The sequence below is a fragment of the Schistocerca cancellata genome, chromosome 3 (genome assembly GCF_023864275.1).
Source record: "Schistocerca cancellata isolate TAMUIC-IGC-003103 chromosome 3, iqSchCanc2.1, whole genome shotgun sequence".
NCBI lineage: Eukaryota > Metazoa > Arthropoda > Insecta > Orthoptera > Acrididae > Schistocerca > Schistocerca cancellata.
Window position 1 is genome coordinate 764,535,068 of NC_064628.1, and position 21,048 is coordinate 764,556,115.

The 21,048-nt window shown below is 38.4% G+C and overlaps 1 protein-coding gene across 2 annotated transcripts in view; it reads right to left on the reverse strand.

Annotated features, from left to right (window-relative positions):
- LOC126175790 (sodium-coupled monocarboxylate transporter 2-like) overlaps positions 1-21,048 on the reverse strand; it is a 219,022-nt gene that overhangs the window by 19,350 nt on the left and 178,624 nt on the right. For both annotated transcript variants that reach the window (XM_049922770.1, XM_049922771.1), the window contains exons 9-11: positions 20,443-20,551; positions 20,070-20,179; positions 9,641-9,824 (exon numbers count right to left, since the gene is read on the reverse strand). In XM_049922770.1, coding sequence (XP_049778727.1) covers positions 9,641-9,824; positions 20,070-20,179; positions 20,443-20,551 — 403 coding nt within the window. The remainder of the gene's footprint in view (positions 1-9,640; positions 9,825-20,069; positions 20,180-20,442; positions 20,552-21,048) is intronic.

Sequence of the window (21,048 nt, forward strand, 5' to 3'; positions counted from 1 at the left end):
TTGACATATCTCTGTCTGAAGTTTACTAGTTGTCACCACTAACTGTAACAGTACCACCGATAACAGACTCTGTCAAAAGATCATTCTCCTGTGTCATAAGTGAGTGCAAAGTCAAGAATCTTTCTCACACTTTGCACTTCTGTCCATAGAAAATGCTGTTCCTGAGTTAAACAGATCACAAAATTCTGTGAAGATGTCAATACTACATACACACAACAATAAAGATAATGAATTTTACATAACGGTTGGATGCCAATGTAAAATAGAAAAGTGAAATGACCATTAAATATGTAAATGTAATAAGTGTGGTAAGTCATAAGTTATGAAACAGTATGATTTATTTAATATTAAGTGCATCTGTTAGTCTTAATGTGATTCTTTCTACATTAATTGTCTATTTTCTTTTACTTACAGTTTTTTATGTAATAGATAAAGTAAAAAATTATGTATGATGCTTTAAGTGGTGTAAGTTCAATTTCAACTGCAGCTGGTAGTAAAGGCTGCAGTGCAAAGCCTTGCTTATATCAGGAGGCTTTCTTGGTGTACACCAAGCAACCCCTGAGAAGATCAAGCCAGATGACTGTAATTGCGTAGCCACTGATATCATGAATATGTCTCTGTGAAGAAGCATGCTATGATTTGGATTTTCTATTGCCATGAGCTTTCATTAATTCTCAATATTTACTATTCAGTAATCAATATTGGTTGTTTGAGAAGACTGGCTTCCTAGATAACAAATTCATAGACCATCCATATGATATTTTAGCAAATGCTGCTTATGTCAAACTAATCAATGAAAAAAATCTGCATTAATATGGTTATTTGTTCCAACAGTATGGCTCGTATCAGATCCATGGGAGAGATGAGCACAGTAAAGATCGATTGATGGCTTAAGCGTATGCTCAGTCAACGTTCACAACATGCATTTTGAAATTCAGGATGAGACAGTCCAACAAGCATTAACTGTATGTGGCAAAGGCTACCCAATCTAGCTGGAAAGTTGGAAGAACAACTGACATTTCAGTGTAGATAATGCAGTCTGAGAGTTGAATTAAAGAAACATATTCCCCCATATCTGATCATGGCCATTGTTCAAGCTAGTATTTTCTATCACTTTACAGTAGTGTCCCAAATTGAATTTCATACAGAGAGAATCACAACTTCTGAGTGTAACACCCTACACCAGTCAACAGTATCCCGTGACATACGAGGTGCAACAATAAAGTAATGAGACTGATTTTCTTTGCAAGATGTGGCAAACCCGCAGGCTTGCATAGGGACAATATCTTTGACCTTGGTCTATAAGCTGCTTCTGGTCCAAGCAGCACATCGATGCAACTGCTCAGTCGTGAGCTGTGCTGTAATAAGTTAACACGTGATTGTGTCTCTCATCACGGAAATGTAACCCCATAATACTGCGAAATGGTATGCCATTTCTTTTTGCATTAAATTGGGTGAAAACACCATGACAACTTACAGTAAGCTTCAGAAGGCTTTTGGAAAGGAGGTTATGTCAAGAGCTCAAGGTTTTTGTTGGTGTAAAATGATTAGTGAAGGCAGAATGAATGTTGAAGATGAAGACCACAGTGGACGACTATCAACCTCACAGACAGATGTCAAGTTGGCCAGGGTGCATGAACTCGTATGATCTGATCGAAGATTGTCCATCAAAATGATTGAAGAAGAAGTGAACATCAATCGAGAAATGGTTCATCTAATAATAACTGAAGATCTTGGTATGAGGAAGATTTGTGCAAAAATGGTCCCCAAAAATCTCACACCGCTACAGTGAGAAACACGGAAAAATGTGCCAGCTGATCTGTTAGAGCAAATGGAAATCAATCCAGAATTGTTGAGCCAAAAAAAGCTCATATGTCAAAGTCAAAAGTGAAATGCATTCCAAGGGAGTTGTTGATAAACAGTGGGTGCCTTCTGGACAAACAGTTAACCAATATTACTACAAAGAAATTTGAGAAAGACTTCGTAAAAGAGTTCTTCGTGTCCATGCCAACATTGCTGATAATTGGATTCTGCATCACGATAATGCACCACCCCATACTGCTGTCAGTACAACAATTTTTAACCTCAAAACAAATTTCAGTACTACCACAGCCACCTTATTCACCAGATATCACTCCATGCAACTTTTTTCTATTTCCAAGAGTGAAAACAGTGGTCAAGGGACACCATTTTCAAACAACACGAGATGTCCAAAAAGCTGTGACAAGGGTCTTGGAGGATATTACAGAGGATGAGTTCAGGAAATGTTACCATCAATGGCAGAAGCACTGTAAAAAGTGTGTGCAATCAGAAGGGAACTACTTTGAAGGAGACAACACTAAACTTGACTAAAACGGTAAGCATTTTTTTTCTCCGCCCCCCCCCCCCCCCCCCCCCACACACACACACACATCAGTCTCATTACTTTATTGTCATACCTTGTATGCAACTGTGCCTGGTGTCCCAGATCAATATTAAACTATCACACCAGACAATATGACATCTCACACAAATACATTGCCAACTCTCCAACTGGATGCACACACAACTGCTAACTTTATCACCAAACCATGGGAAGCAATACCATTACAACGAGCTGATATTCCAATACTGCACTCTACACAACTCCACTTTCCTTCCTAAGTACTCTCCAGGTCCTCTGAAACCTCCAACTTCACCTAAACCGTAACACAACTCAATCCTAAAACTTACAGTTGAAAGTGAGAGACCTACACAAGTTCAGCACAATCACAAACATATACTCACTAGAAATCAATCTCAAGAAACTTTGAACAAGTATAGAAAAACTAGTCTGCACCAAAGTGGCCCAAAATGTACACTAAAACTCGAACAGGAAGTGTACCACAAACACAGAGAGCGCAGTTTACAAACTCGAAGGTCTGCCATAGGAAATAGAAAAATAGACACACAACCTAAACTTGCACCACTCAATGAGGTTTGGGCACTTATCTCAGTTGTTTCACACACAACCCCCCCCCCTTCCCCCCTACACACACACACACACACACACACACACATTGGCACGCACTCAAAAAGTACATGTTTCAATCTGTGCCTTTTGGTCCTAAGTTTATTTGGGGAGAGGATAAAGATCTCTAACAGTTTCATGATAGAAACTTACAGAATTATTACTTTATGGTTCAAATGGCTCTGAGCACTATGGGACTTAACATCTATGGTCATCAGTCCCCTAGAACTTAGAACTACTTAAACCTAAGTAACCTAAAGACATCACACAACACCCAGGCATCACGAGGCAGAGAAAATTATTACTTTAAACATGAATCATATCTCTTCTCCTATTGAAATATTTTATTGTAAACAATACCTTTTAGCACTAGATTGCAACATGATATTGCTTCAAGAAGTTGCTAATTTAGCTGATATAATTGGATATAGTTCTGAAGAGAATTGAAGAGAAGGTGGAGGATATGCTGAGTGAAGATCAGTTTTGTTTCAGAAGGGGACTGGGAATGAGAGAGGTGATTCTGGCACTGAGACTCATTATCAAAAAGCAATTACAGAAAAATAAGCCAACTTATATTGCCATTGTAGACATGGAAAAAGCATTTGATAACGTTATCTGGCAAGAGATGTTCAGAGTGCTGAGGAAAAGTGGAATAAAGTACAAAGGCATCCGTGTGATACTCAGTTTCTATAAGAATGGGGTGGCAGACATTAGGAACTGTCACCAGGAACAAGAGGCAAATATTAGAAAAGGGGTAAGGCAAGGATGTGCTCTTTCTCCTCTTATATTCAATGCTTACATCCAGGAAGCTATAAACCAAGTTTGAGAAACTACTGAGGTGGGGATCAAAATTAATTGGCAGAAGATAGACATGCTATGTTATGCAGATGATATTGCTATAGTAAACAAGAAAAAGAATTAAGTGATGGTATGCAGTACAGGAGCAGAATACGAACCTCTGAGAATGAGGATTGGAAGAGAGGAGCTGGAAGTGATAGAAGAATTTACTTAACTGGGAAGCAAAATCACAAGAGATGGTAGAAGCCGGAAAGAAATTGCAACCAGAATACAAAAGGCCAAAATTGCATTTAATCGGAGAAGGAACTTACTCACCAGCAACAACATCAGTCTGAAAATAAGGAAACATATCATGAAAGGTTTCGTTTGGAGTGTGGCCCTATACAGATGTGAAACTTGGACAACTGGAAGAGAAGAGAGAAGATGGCTAGAGGCCCTGGAGATGTGGTGCTATAGAAGGATGATGAAGATCGGCTAGAGAGACAAAGTAACAAATGAAGAGGTGCTTAGGAGAGAACAGGAAACCAGATCTCTGTGGAGGCACATCCAAACAAGAAGAGACAAACTTGTAGGGCACATCCTATGACACAACAACATCATTGGAACAATAGCAGAAGGAACTATTGAGGGAAGGAATTGGTGGGGGCGACCAAGGATATCATACATACAACAGATCATGAATAACGTTGAATGTAACACATACATGGAAATGAAGAGGAAGGCAGACAGAAGAGAGGAATGGCACTCTGCTGCAAACCAACCTCTGAGTTGAACACTAAAAGAAGAAAGAAGAAGAATTGGATATGAACCAGTAATAAATATTGTAAATCAGGCAGGTATCACTGCAATGTTCAAGTAGTACACTGTATGCATATCAGTAGCACTTCTTCCCATGGTCCCAGGCACTGTACTTAAAAATAGCAGCCTACTCCTCATTAGAACCTACGCTCCCTCTGGATCCATGCCACAAAATATGATTTTTATAGGGAAGAAATTAGATGAACTCATTCATGACAGATTTAAATGGGGCACTGGTATGCTAGGAGTAGGGTTCAAATGGGTACTTGACCAACACACTTTGCAGTGTTTTTGGCTTCATTTCAGTTACCAGTATATACATCAGAAAATGAGCCCAGTCCTTTACCTGTACAACAAAAGAGAAGAGGCCATCAATCACCATTTTCTTAGTGAATATTCTGGGAGCTGCATTAATTTCCATAATTTTTCTGTAATGTTTACACAAAACGCTAAGAACATATTCTTTTTCTGATGACACACTGTATATATATTGAATATGCACATGTCCATAACATAGAAAACCATTTTGTCAAACTTACTTCATTGTTTTCATCATCTGAAACATCACTAGACTAACCCTCAAATGAAACCAAAAACTTAGGAGAAAAACTCACCCCACTAGCACATATGTATCCCAATTATACTTTAACCATACAAAAATCAGTATATATAATTATAGTTTTATGAGTGGTGGGCATGACAGGACATCATGAGAAACAATACTAAATGCTTCCAGAATGAGAGTTCACTGACGTGAAACTTCCTGGCAGATTAAAACTCTGTTCCAGACTGGAACTTGAACCCAGGTCCTTTACCTTTTGCAGGCAAGTGCTGTACCAACTGAGTTATCCATCCAAGACCCACAACCTGTCCTCGCAGGTTTCTTCTGCCAGTACCTCATCTTCTACATTCCACTCTCCTTTTAATCTGGTAGGAAGATTATGTCAGTGCACACTCCACTGCAAAGTGAAAAAATTCTTTCTGGAAACATCTCCCAGTCATGTCTCCACAAGATTCTTTCTTCCAGAAGTGCTAGTCCTGCAAGTTTACAGGAGAACTTCTGCAAAGTTTGGAAGATAGAAGATCAGCTACTGGTGGAAGAACAGCTGAGAGAATGGATTGTGAGCCATGCTTGTGTAGCTCAGTTGATAGAGCCATTGCCCATAAATGGCAAAGGTTCAAGGTTTGAGCCCCAGTCTAGCACACAGTTTTAATCTGCCAGGAAGTTTAATACAAAATACTTTCTCTGAAAGCTACTTACAGCATCCCATGTCCGGCCATCCTGATTTAGGTTTTCTGTGATTTCCCTAAATCGCTCCAGGCAAATGCTGGGATGATTCCTTTGAAAGGGCACAATGACTTCCTTCCCCATCCTTCCCTAATCCAATGAGACCAATGACCTCGCAGTTTGGTCTCTTCCCCCAAACAACCCAAACCAACCCTACTTACAACAGATACTTTGGAAGCCCAGTCATGGAAATATAGCATGAGCCAGAAGTTATGCAACCCTAAATTAAAATCTTATAATGTATACACTGACAATATCTATTTTCTCATAATTGATGCTGGAAATGTCTTCCATGTGCTGCAGCATGTGCTTCAACATATTTCTTCATGTTAGCTGCTACTTTTTGGATTGTTGCTACTCTTGCATGGGATATTTTGTCTTCGATATTCTGCTTCAGTTGATCAATTGTGTGAGTGTTGTTTTCATAGTTGTTGTCCTTGAGATGTCCCCAAGAGAAATAGTTGGAGGAGATAAATCTGGGGATCTAGGTGGCCACAGGCCATGTGAAATGATGTGTACCCACAGAACTCATGGAGCTTTATCATGGTGTTAAGTACTGTGTGCACTCTTGTGCCACATTGCTGCAGCTAGCAGTGTCATTCATCAACCTCTACCAGTACTATGAATTGCATGATGATTCCTGGTAATGCTCAGCTGTTATTGTTTTTGAGAAAAAATTGAGTCTATAATTCTTTTGTGTGAAATTTCACACTAAACTCCAAACTTCTGTGAATGAAATGGGATCCCATAGGAAATGTTATGGTTTTCTGAACTCCAGTATATGTTCTGGCTGTTTTCATAGCCACTTAGATGAAATTGTACTTCAGCAGAGTAGAAAACATAATCCACCAGCCAAATACTGTTGCAAATAAAATGCAAAAACCATTGACAGTAATGTAGCCTTTTTCTTCTCTCAGGTCCTTGAAGCTCGTATCCAACATGAATGTTATATGGATGGAGTTTCAACCTCTTTGTGGCTCTGGGAACACTCCAGTAAGACATTCCAGTTTGCTGACAAAGTTTTTGCATCGACTTTCTTGGTGACCATAACAAGGATGCATGATTATTTCCCAATGAGGCATCACTTAACACCGAAGGTCAGCTGGAATATTCACATTCATTCACACTGCTAGTTTTCCTGAAATGAGAACTATGCATGAAACCATTGATTTGTTGGGCACCATTGTTCCAGAAAAAACTACTCTAAAGTCTACCTGCAATTTTAAGAAATATTGTGATTTGTAGTTGCTTCCAAGAATGAACACACTTTTAGCCTGGGAAAAATGCATGCTTGTTCACACACAGCTGACTCAACACTGACATGACCAGGACAGGAAACTGTCTGGATATCACATGCTATGCATCTCCCACAAGCTCATCTGTTGGCAACACGAACATTCCCACCGATATGAAACTCAATTTCCCACCACACTATTAACTTTAAATTTATGGTTGAATAACTGTTGGCTTATCCTGTACATTGGATCTATTGGGAACAAGTATACCTGACCTGTTTCAGGATGTCCACATTGAAATGGTATTGTTGATCATGAGGCAATTGTAGCAACTAATATTACCAAAGTACAAAGAGAAACTCAAACAAATAGGAAGATTTATATGTTCAACAACCTAGATAAAAAGATAGTATTGTATCTCAAGAATGAACTTGAAACATGAAAAGGAACAATGGCTCAACTTTAGAAGAATAATTGATCAAATATTGAATCAATATGTACTGAATCATCATAATCATAATCATCATCAGTTTCTCTTGTGTTAATGGACCTTTGTGTCTCAGTTTCCAGCAATACATTGCTTTCTTCTTATTGCTGCTGTATCTGCTGCTGTCCAATTCATTATCTAGGATCTGAAATCTCTTCCTCTCTCACCTTCTCTACCCTTCCTCGTACCCCTCTAATACTGTTTTCATAAGTTTGTAGTGCACAATAAGTATAAGAGTAAGTATAGGAATATAGAGAGAGCGATCTTAAATAAAACACATTTGGCTGTCAAAAGGGCAATGCAAGAAGTCTTCTGTGGCCACTGTAGCAGAATCTTATCAAAAGACTTCTCACAAAAAACACAGCAATTTTGGTCAAATGTTAAGGCTATCAGTAGCACCAAAGTTAGTGTCCAGAAACTCATGGATGGCACAGGAACTGAAACTGCAGGTAGCACAGCAAATGCAGAAATGTTGAGCATCATTTTCAAATGTTCCTTTGCAAAGTAAGGTCTTGAATTTAATTCTTATGGCACTGCAAAGATGAGTGATGTAAATATTAGTGTCAGTGGCACTGAGTCCTTTTCATCAAAGCATTTGAAGCCAGCAGATGTACTGACTAGATATTTGAGCTTATACTTGCCCTTGCCCGTTTCTTGTGATATGTCATAGGTAGCATATTTTTCGATTCCCTTACTTTTACTTTCAGTTTTCATTCATTAATGAGGTACAAATAACTTGTGAATGTTGGTAATTTTTCACTCTATTCACTATTATATTATACATCACAATGCACAAAATTCTGAGTAAACCACATTCAATTGTAATTGCTCAATTACAACTCACTATTGTCTAGGAAAAAAATTGAGAGAGAACTTTTGACAACTGCCAACAACAGTCTCACACTCTACCAATTAGCTGACTTCCCTCACAGTGTGTTGCTCAAATGTGGTACTCATCTGCAGTAGTGATTATGAAATTAATTAAATGAAAGCTGTTGCACAACAGTTATTCAGTGAGCACTACCTACTGTTATATTGCAGAGGTTGGCAATAGTTCCAAGGCCAACAACATTTTACTTTTAACAAGTACCAAACAGCAACCATACAGCATTCTTCAGCAAATGAAAAGAAACATAACACAATGCACTATTTTAAATTAGTGCTTGTCAGTTGTTAACCATTATGTGAATTTTAGAGGTGTAAGCTTTTGTCAAGTGTGTTTTTGCCCTGCAACTGTTTTACTGCACCAGTAGCCATTTCAGGTTTATGGAGATCAGTGCACCAGTGATGTGGGAATTGGGAGGGTGACTTTTTTGGTTCCTAGGAAGGCATCATTTCTGAGATGGAATTCTCACCATTGATATCATTCTTAACAGGACCATGTCACTCAGTAAATTGGCAGCTTCATTTCATTTTATTAAAGTTTATTATTAATGCCCAGACTTTTTGACATGCAACCTTCCTTCCTTTTTGAATTAACGCATTGTTCACAGGTACTAAAGGAAAATACAAGTCACTCACAATATTGTATCAAGAGAAATTCAAGGTATGAAAGACAAATTGTATCAGTTCTTAGCCTCCATTCCTGGCTTTCACGAGAAGAATGAAAACTGCATCATCAGTGTCCAAATATGACATTTCACACTATTCCTGTAGTTGTGTTATTGTCAACACATCCACATTTACCACTTTTCAACTATTTTTGTTGAATATAACAGCCAAACTTTTGCGTGTTGAATAAAAACCTCTGCAGCTGTTGTAAATCCTTTATTTCATGCTCAACCAGTTTTGTAATTTTAAATTACACCATCAGGTACCTGACCACATAATATTTGCACCAGATGATGTAATTAAAAATTGTAAAACTGGTTGTGCCTTTAATAAAGGATTTACAACAGCTGCAGTGGTTTTTATTCAATATTTTTTATTGACTTCTGACACAGCAAATCTTTATCAACAAATGGACTAAAATGATATATTAATTCCATTATGTATCAGACAAAAAATCTGAATCTTTCTCATAACACTTAGCTCTTCTTACTCACCTGGAGCAATGTGCCAAGCTTTTCTACAAGAAAAACAAGTGCCACACACAAGGCTCCTATGAGAGCCACCATAACCTTCATGATAAAGCTTGCTCTAGCTTCTGAAATTGGCTTCTTCACACATGGTCGTATCAAGTCTTCAAATATTATTCCAGTCATGGAGTTGAGTCCAGTTGACATTGAACTTAAAGAGAAGAATAACAATGGAGGATTTAAAAAAAAATTATGTACCATCAGGTTGTATTAGAATCTGACAAGTTAACATTATGTGAATTTGTGTTCTTTACTTCTTAACATAACATTTTTAAATTTTCTCTTGTTTAAAATAATACAAACGCTTACAGTTACATATTACAATAACAACAATCTACAATATTATACTGGTGCTCTGAAAGCAATACTTAAGTTATCTTGAGCTTACCTATTGTGCATATGCGACTTCATTGGTGTCAGTATGTATCTTGTATAACTACAGTAATTTTATACAATTTTGAGTGCAAGTTGAGAACACATGCAAGACTGCAGAAATTTAATTGTGTGGTATGATGAGACAACCTTTTTCATTAAATGGAGCTATAAATCACCACAACTTCTTGTACAGTATCATAAAAATAGCTGCAATAAAGTAGAGCAGTCAGTTAATCTTTGTGGCTTAATAGTTTGATAGCAAGAAGCAGTGACAAAAAGATGGCATTGTGTTGCAAGCGGTAACAGTTGCCTTGTTTTATAAATTTTCGAGCAAGACAGTCTAGACCATAGTTTCTAAGGGTATCAATTTTCATGGAATTATGCCATCTTCAGATCTATGGGCTGTGATACGTATGAGAGATTTTTAGTCTCACACAGTTTGGTACTCTCAGACAGTATTCACACAATTGTTGGCACACCAGGGATGAATTTTCACTGATAGTTCCCTGAGAGTATTTTGTGTAAATATCTGTGGGTCTTGTAATATCAAATGACAGAAGTTTTTACACACAGCAGTGTGAGAGATCACACTCTGTGAGATTTTTAAGTCATGGATTTGTGCATGGAGCAAGAGGTTGTGATGGAAGCTGCACTTTTAATACCTTTGGTAGGAAAGAAAAACCATAAATGACCCCGTTTATGTTGGATAAGAGAATCAGTCAGGCAGCAGGATGATTTTGGAACGTGTGAGAATCTTATTGTAGAGCTTATGATGACAGATCCATAACACTATCAAAATTTTACAAGAATGACAGTGATGGAGATGGAAGAGGTATTCCTTATAGCTGGATCTAAAATTGTCAAACAAGACACTACTGTGCATAAACCCATTAGTGTTAAACACAGACTGCTTGTGACACAAAGATTTCTTTCATCTTGAGACCAATATTTGTTCAAAAGCCAAATAAGGCAGATATCTGATAAATGAAGCTTTTCCAGACTTACTTTTATGAGAATGTTTTTGCTTGTATTGACTTAAGCGACCACTCATAAAAAACTGAATGTCTGTTCTTTGACACCAAATATGATGATAAAATCAATAAATACAGCTTCATAAAAATTATAGATGCAGCTGTATTACTGAAGTTAAATGGCAATTTTCAAAGTTCCAAAAGATTTCTTTAAAACATAACTTCACTTTTTCTCAATGTTATATAATCCATGTTGTCAAACCACATTGCCCGATTCTTTAAAATGCAGATATTCTGGTCAATTTCTTCTGTGGGACTGTCTAAAACTTTAGCCATTTTAGCCAACAAACTTTGCTTCTTATCTTGGTTCCTGTAGTCCAGTAACTGTACAGTCGTACAAACCAATTAAATGAACAACTTTATCCTGGGCCCACTTACTGGCAGCTTTCTTCATCACTTTTCCAGCCAACACAGCAGTTACATCCACATTCACTATGCATACCCGTTTGCAACAGTAGTCTCAACTGTTGTGACAATGTTTGTACATGTTTATACAGCATTTAGTTGCAGTGAGTATGTGGCACAATGAATAACATGTTAGTTTTGTCATTTCTCCCTGATAACAATTCTTTTATTTATTAATTCTACATAATATGTCTATGATGTTTTTTATAAGTTCTTTGCTTTTTAAGTCTAGAACTTTGGAAAGAAACTAACTGTTCATGCTGTTTGTGTAGGAGATAAAGAGGGGCTGTTTCTTCATTCAGAAACATGCCACAGCCACAAATTATGGCTCAAAAAGCAGTTTTGTGAGCAATTTCATTTACTGTATGCATGAAGAAATCAAACTATATCACCAAGATGTGGTAGCGTAAAAACTGGAAAACTGACACAAATCCTGGATGCAATATGGCTGCTCGGCACTCACTGAGTACTCACAGCTCTCATGACAATGTCAGTATACTTTTCCTTGTATGAGAGCTACAGCAAGCAGCTCTCAAAAGATGGAGGTTGCTGTCTACATGAGAGATGTTAACTTGCAGAGTGTGAAAATCTGAGCTGTTGACCCATTCTTGGACACTACTGGTGAGCTGACTCTTAGTGCTATTTACACTATGGCACGTATTATTTACAAAAGCTCTCTGAGAGTGAAAACTCCTCACATGTATATGTAGCTTTTTAAAAAATAAATAAGTAAATAAAAGCCAGGAGAAATATGAAACATTTGTTGGAAGATATCTCTAAGAATTTACCCATATATGAAAAGTACAGTATATGTAGAGTCAATTGGTTTCATGGGGGAAGAGGGGAGGGGGAAGGGAGGAGGAGGATGCAATGGCAAGAAGACTGAGAATGACAGAGAGATTCTCTCTTTGAACTGCAGCCAGCCACTGTGGCTGAGCAGTTCTAGGCGCTTCAGTCCAGAACCGCACGCCTGCTACAGTCACAGGTTCGAATCCTGCCTCAGGCATGGATGTGTGTGATGTCCTTAGCTTAGTTAGGTTTAAGTAGTTCTAAGTCTAGGGTACTGATGACCTCAGATGTTAAGTCCTATAGTGCGTAGAGCCATTTGAACCATTTTTTGGAACTGCAGAATATGCAGTACGAAAATCTTAATCAAGGAACAGAAAAGGAAAATCAGTTCTCTTCAGACACACAGCTAGAGGAGGTAATGAAAGAACTGCTAAAGATTAAGGGAGTCAGAGGAGAGGAGGGTGGCTATGAACTGGCAGCTGTCAGAAAAGCTGAGAGAAAGCGGACACAACATGAGAGTTTTGTTGTAGACACAGTGCTAGACTTAAGTGGGGAGGAATCTCAGGCAAGTAGAAGTAAAAAATATGCAGCAGATTCAAACTGTGGTCAGGAAGCCTGAGACTACAGAAAATGCTAGAAAGAAAAAAGTGCAGGTGCTAGATAGTAGTGATGGGCAAGATGTAATGCCACAGATGCACAAGTTGCTATGGTCAGAATACACTGCAGGTCTGGTGAGCTAGTACTCCATTTTTAAACCTAATGCAGGGATCAGTCAAGTGTTAGAGAACTTAGGGCTTTATGAAAGGATTTCATAAAGGAAATGAAGTAAGGGTGACAAGCAATAGTTTGGGTAGTAACTGGGTACTTTACATTGGCAGTGACCTGGCTGAAGCTCTCACCGTTGTGTTATCAACATGAAATTGGTTGAACTGTCCCAGCACCATGACTGATCACAACTTATAGTATTGTAAATTATTGTGAGGCTAGGGGACTCTGGTGGCAGTTGACTATGGGCATATTGCATTTGTGTCAGTCAGGACTATCAATGAAAAAGCTTTCATAATTAAGGTATTATTTTTTATCTCTGACACAATTACTTTTTTATGATACAATCATAACCAGTTTCAGCTCACAAAGGCCACATGCAGACGGTCTTTGAAGGTCAAAACCAGTTATCACTATATCATAAAGAAGTCACTGTGTCAAAAATAAAAAATAATAAGTCAACTGGCGTCCCTTCAAATGGAATGTCATTTTTTTCAGAAGCTTTTGCAAGGCAGATTCTATATCTGAACATGACTGGTTGAGCTGATTAGTGAAAGATCCGGGATTAGATTCAGGATATACACTCCTGGAAATTGAAATAAGAACACCGTGAATTCATTGTCCCAGGAAGGGGAAACTTTATTGACACATTCCTGGGGTCAGATACATCACATGATCACACTGACAGAACCACAGGCACATAGACACAGGCAACAGAGCATGCACAATGTCGGCACTAGTACAGTGTATATCCACCTTTCGCAGCAATGCAGGCTGCTATTCTCCCATGGAGACGATCGTAGAGATGCTGGATGTAGTCCTGTGGAACGGCTTGCCATGCCATTTCCACCTGGCGCCTCAGTTGGACCAGCGTTCGTGCTGGACGTGCAGACCGCGTGAGACGACGCTTCATCCAGTCCCAAACATGCTCAATGGGGGACAGATCCAGAGATCTTGCTGGCCAGGGTAGTTGACTTACACCTTCTAGAGCACGTTGGGTGGCACGGGATACATGCGGACGTGCATTGTCCTGTTGGAACAGCAAGTTCCCTTTCCGGTCTAGGAATGGTAGAACGATGGGTTCGATGACGGTTTGGATGTACCGTGCACTATTCAGTGTCCCGTCGACGATCACCAGTGGTGTACGGCCAGTGTAGGAGATCGCTCCCCACACCATGAAGCCGGGTGTTGGCCCTGTGTGCCTCGGTCGTATGCAGTCCTGATTGTGGCGCTCACCTGCACGGCGCCAAACATGCATACGACCATCATTGGCACCAAGGCAGAAGCGACTCTCATCGCTGAAGACGACACGTCTCCATTCGTCCCTCGATTCACGCCTGTCGCGACACCACTGGAGGCGGGCTGCACGATGTTGGGGCGTGAGCGGAAGACGGCCTAACGGTGTGCGGGACCATAGCCCAGCTTCATGGAGACGGTTGCGAATGGTCCTCGCCGATACCCCAGGAGCAACAGTGTCCCTAATTTGCTGGGAAGTGGGGGTGCGGTCCCCTACGGCACTGCGTAGGATCCTATGGTCTTGGCGTGCATCCGTGCGTCGCTGCGGTCCGGTCCCAGGTCGACGGGCACGTGCACCTTCCGCCGACCACTGGCGACAACATCGATGTACTGTGGGGACCTCACGCCCCACGTGTTGAGCAATTCGGTGGTACGTCCACCCGGCCTCCCGCATGCCCACTATACGCCCTCGCTCAAAGTCCGTCAACTGCACATACGGTTCACGTCCACGCTGTCGCGGCATGCTATCAGTGTTAAAGACTGCGATGGAGCTCCGTATGCCACGGCAAACTGGCTGACACTGACGGCGGCGGTGCACAAATGCTGCACAGCTAGCGCCATTCGACGGCCAACACCGCGGTTCCTGGTGTGTCCGCTGTGCCGTGCGTGTGATCATTGCTTGTACAGCCCTCTCGCAGTGTCCGGGGCAAGTATGGTGGGTCTGACACACCGGTGTCAATGTGTTCTTTTTTCCATTTCCAGGAGTGTAAAATAGTGAAATCCTATTGTCACAGGTAGGAGATTTAGATCATAAGATAAACACAAACAACTGTTCTCATCAGTGTAAGAACTTCTCAAGAAAACCCACAAAAGATAATAAGCCATTACATGAAGATGTTTAGTTATTAGGCATCAGAAGGAAAAAAAAGGTCACAAGAACATGTAACACTCTATGTGGTTGCATGCCAGTCTCCAATTACAACAGATTCTCAAAAACTCAAGATCACTGAAAGGAAAATAACATTAAGTCTTGCACGAAAACATTCAATACCTAGGCTATGAAAACCAGAAGTAGAAGTGCTCCTGACTGAAACACAACCAGATGTATTATGCCTTAGTGAGCATGGGCTAAATGAAGCAGAACTTTGCAATCTAATAATAAAAGAGTATGATCTGATTAATTATTTGTGTAGATCAAAGCAAATATGAAGATGGAGATGTTACTATATACAAGAAAGAAGTTGTAGTCAACAAGATACTACACACTATAAATATATAAACCTCCAAGCACATATTGAAGAAGATTTTCTACTGATATAATGAGTGAGCAATGAAGAATTTTCTGTGTATACAGGTCCCGAAGAGGTTATCATTATATTGCTACATTTCTGAAAGAACTTGTGACATTATTACTGAAGATTTAAAATGAAGGATGTTGTAAGATCTGGGGACTACAACATGGGTAAAGTATCAAAACAAAACCAAGAATTAAAAGAAATATTATTAAAATGTAATACGACAATAGAAATAAATGTATCTACAAGACACTGAAAAAACTGGTAGAAGCCAACCTCAGGGGAGATCAGTTTGGATTTCGTAGAAATGTTGGAACATGTGAGGCAATACTGACCCTATGACTTAAGTTAGCAGATAGATTAAGGAAAGACAAACGTACATTTCTAGCATTTGTAGACCTAGAGAAAGCTTTTGACAGTGTTGATTGGAATACTCTCTTTCAAATTCTGGAGGTGGCAGGGGTGAAATACAGGGAGAAAAATGCTATTTACACTTTGTACAGAAACCAGATGGCAGTTATAGGAGTCGAGAAGCATGAAAGGGAAGCAGTGGTTGGGAAGTGAGTGAGACAGGGTTGTAGCTTATCCCCAATGTTATTCAATGTATGTATTGAGCAAGCAGTAAAGGAAACAAGAGACAAATTTGGAGTAGGAATTAAAATCCATGGAGAAGAAATAAAAACTTTGAGGGTTGTTGATGACACTGTAATTCTGTCAGAGACAGCAAAGGACCTGGAAGAGCAGTTGAACAGAATGGACCGTGTCTTGAAAGGAGGATGTAAGATGAACATCAACAAAAGCAAAATGAGGATAATAGAATGTAGTCTAATTAAATCAGGTGATTCTGAGGGATTAGGTTAGGAAATGAGAGTCTCGGTCTCGAGTCTCGGTCTGGCACACAGTTTTAATCTGCCAGGAAGTTTCATATCAGTGCACACTCCGCTGCAGAGTGAAAATCTCATTCTGGAAACATCCCCCAGGTTGTGGCTAAGCCATGTCTCCACAACATCATTTCTTTCAGGAGTGCTAGTCCTGCAAGGTTCACAGGAGAGCTTCTGTAAACTTTGGAAGGTAGGAGACAAGGTACTGGCAGAAGTAAAGCTGTGAGGATGGGGCGTGAGTTGTGCTTGGGTAGCTCAGATGGTAGAGCACTTGCCCGCGAAAGGCAAAGGTCCCGAGTTCGAGTCTCGGTGCAGCACACAGTTTTAATCTGCCAGGAAGTTTCAATGTTCATGGTGTTCATGAATAGAGAAAATGGAGATAACATAGACACATTCATAGATGAGATAAGACTGGAAGAAGTTACCTCTACAAAATTTTGGGAATTACTATTTACAATGCGCTCAGTTGAAGACAACATGTACACAATGTCTGCAAGTTAAGGATTGTAATATTTATTATGAAACAATTTGCACATTATGCTAACAAACAACTTTTATGTACAATGTACCATACTCAATTTGAATCACACTTGCAGTATGGAATTACTGTTTGGGGAAACTCCAGCAGCAATAATATAGAAAGAACTGCCTTCCATAACCTAAAAATATTGACATTTCCATCTATGTTCATACACAGAAAAATAATTTCATTAATCAAATTAATACATTAAAATAAAAAAATGCAAATGTTCGTTCACGTGACTCAAGGAATAAAGATCAGCTGAGAGGTATGCTTCACAGACTGAGAGCTGCTGAAAAAAGTGCTTGATACTCAGCTGTACAACTGGTAAAGCATCTTCCTAAGAGTCTACAGGACAGTTTATGAGTGAAAAGATATTCCAGAAGCTTTTAAGCATTATTTTATGGAAAACAAATTTTATAGTGTAGAAGAGTATTTGTGTAAAGAATGAAGAACACTATTATTAGTTGCATGAATGTACTTTAATCACTTGAATATCTTTTTATAGGATAGGACTATGTAGTACATAAATAACTTTAAGACCTAAATATTAATCAAGAGAAAAGCATATGCACATTACTATCACTATTGCCAGTTTGATGTTTTATTTTGTAATAGGCAGGCTAAATATTTAAAGATATTAGTTGAAGTTGGCTTGTACTGTATTACAAGTACAAACTCTGTGCATAACATAATCAAATGGGACCCAATAAAAATCAATCAATCAGTCAAACAAATCAAACAATTAAAAGAAATAGATTGAATCAGTTTGGAGTTGAACTTCAGTTCTTAAATTGTCCAGTAGTATGCATCATAGAACATTGATGAAGTCAGGCATCACTATACCATAGATAGTGATGATATGCATTATGAAATATCAGTTACTAAATGAGAAGACATATCCATTGATACGCCTACTGCACAAGAAAGGTGATAAGGCAGACCTGAACAATTACAAAGGCTTATCTGTTTTGTCAGTAACATACAAAATTCCTTCAGAAGCTCTCTCAAATCATTTGGAACATGATTGACTATCTGACTGGTAAGAAGAGCCAATCTTGACAGACAAGATATGGAACCTGAAGACAATTTTAATGATCCTCCAATGAACACAACTGTCACCCTTATAGACTTTAATGTTTATGAGTCTGTCAACAGACAGACAGTTTTTGACACTCTCCAGAGCTCAGAGTAGTCAGAAAACTTGAGAAATATTCTGCCAAATGCTTACAAATACAACATAAAAAGTAAAAGTCCTTGGTGAAATCTCTCTTATAGACAAGTGTTCCATAAGGACCTGGTCTTCCCTGCCCCTTCCTTCCCTTACTATCCTACTATTTAACTTAGTCTGGACAGAGTTACAGAGACTGGGAAAAAGTCATCAAAGACATAAACACTGAAAATTCTGGATGCAAAATGAATGTTAAATAGCTAGCCTTTTCTGATTTTTTAGCAGTGATCAACAAGACTAAAGAAGAAATAGATTATGCCATAGAGAAACTACAAAATATAGCAGAAAAGGAAGACATCCAGACCTCTTATGAGAAAGTTCATTACATGGAAAATCTACATCAAAACAGCAGGAATGTTCCACTAAAGATGGAGTATGGGAAAATTTTCAAGTATCCTCCTTTAAATATCCAAGAGAGATAATACTGTCATCAGGGTTGGATACTAACGCAAATACACAAAAACTCATAAAACATCAAAAGTTATTCATAATCACATATAACCACTACAATAAAAAACAATATTGCACCATGCAAAGTTATGACATTACGACATAGTTCTTTTATCAGATGCACTATCTACATCAGAGATTATAACTGTTGGAGGGCACTCTAAATTTGCAGAAATTGAAAAACAAGAACAAGAAATTCTTAGGAAAATTTATGTTTGCACACAAGAGAATGGAATTTGGATAAAGAGGAGAACATCTGATATATACATGCAAATATATAATTTCACCAACACCATGCACAATAGATGCTTCAAATTCCATGGCTAGATTTATAGAATGGAAAACAATGGACTCACCAAAAGACTACTCAATATTACTAATTTGAAGAAGGTCAAAATCAGCTGGTTAGATAACACAAGGTAGATTTACAAGATATAGACATCGTAGAAAAATATAATAAATTATATGTGACACTAGTAATGAAGCACAGATTCATGAAGAAGCATAAAAAGAAAAATGGCAAGAAATGGAAGAAGAATAGAAGAAATAGTGTAGGGAACTCGGAAAGAGATTTGGGAAGATAAGAAGGCAGAAACTTTTGGGGAGTGGGACTCCACCATAATAATAGCCTACATATAATTATGGTTTGTTCTACATGGAAACTGGAGATGAACTATACCAGTCCTGACCCTGTGCTGGCTAGATATAGGTCACTAGTATGTGTAAGAGAAACTATCAACACAATTGATAAGTTTAAATTAACTCATTATTTTGTGCAAAATGAAGAGAGAAAGAGGAGCCAATTCAGAGGCACTGATGTGAGGAAGTAATTGGCCCAATAATTGTTTCAAGTGCAAAGGGGGTTGTCAAGTAGCATAATGATGATAATTTGGTATTGTAAGATTTTATTAAGATGTTATACATCAATTGTTGTTGGCATAATCTTCAGTCCAAAGACTGTTGATCCAGTTCTCCACACTAATCTATCTTGTGTAAGCCTCTCCATCTCTGCATAACTACTGAGACCTATGTCCATTCTGAATTGCCTTCACCTTTCTCTACATTATTTACCCCTCACACTTTTTTCCATGCCAAATTATCTATTCCTTGATCCTTCATGATGTGTCACATCAATGTACCTCTTTCTTTTAGTCAGGCTGTGCCATAATGCTTTTTTTCTCCCCAATTTGCTTCAGTACCCTTCATTACAAATCCAGTCTACCCATCTTACATACTCGAATCAGAAAATAATTATTAAAACCATATCATCATTTTTCTTATTGTCAGCAGCAGCAGTAATAACATTTGTACTAGTAACAACAGTAACAGTAATAGTAGTTGTAGATCAGTGCAGAGTGATAACCATGCTAGAATTATGGTAAACTAGAATTGCATTGTTCCTTTATGATATGTCTTACCTCAAAGCAGCACTAAAGACTCCAGCCATGAAGAGGCCAGGGAGGCCAGGGATACCCTTTGATATGGCCATTACAAAATGTGGCAGCAACTGATCAGCTTTCCCAATTTGCTGAAAGTTACATAATGCTCTTTGTATTAAAAGCCATAATTTTGCGTGTGTGATTACAAAAAATATCACTTCCACAGTTCATGCAGAAAATTTCTATTTTGGAGTAAACTCAATATAAAAGGTAGTTTTTAATCTGTAAAAACTACGCTCAACTAAACGCAGCATCAGAAAGTGTTTCATGTTATCAGAAAACTAAAGGCAGTATGTACATGTAATTTGATTTTGATTAAATTGTGCTTAAAATAAAGTGACGATTTCTTTACCTTTGTAGATATAGGATCACAGACAAAGAATGTAGCATAAATGACAAGTCCTGTGTAGCAGCACATGCTCACTATGCACGCAAGCCCTATGGCCAGAATACCAATTGTTCTGTAAAATTAAAAATGATTAACTTAATTGTAGTGCAAATGGCAATTGTTACATCTCTGTGAAGAAATTCACAGTAGAATTGGTTTTGTTTTTAAAAGACAGAGCAGAAATTTAGTAGAATTGAAGAAAAATTAAATGTGGTAGAAAGCACATAATGCATTAAAGCAAAAGTAACACAGGTTTCTTAATATTGGAAATGAGATTAGGCCTATATGTAAAGTGAAAGGAGGACAGCTGAAGCCATGTATCTTTTCATGACAAAAGAAAAGCAAATGGGATTGTAAAAATTGGGAAATGACTTCTTTTCAGGAATGGCTGTGGATATCCAGCATCTCTAAATCTACACTCTGTACATTGCTATAAAATTTGTGGCAGCTGAAACCATAAAAACAGGCACAAGAGTACAATATCAAAGTTGAATGTTCAAAGATTATCTGGATTTTACTTATTAAAGATATTACAAAATTGTTAAGGTGGTTCTCAGCTTGATTTAAGAA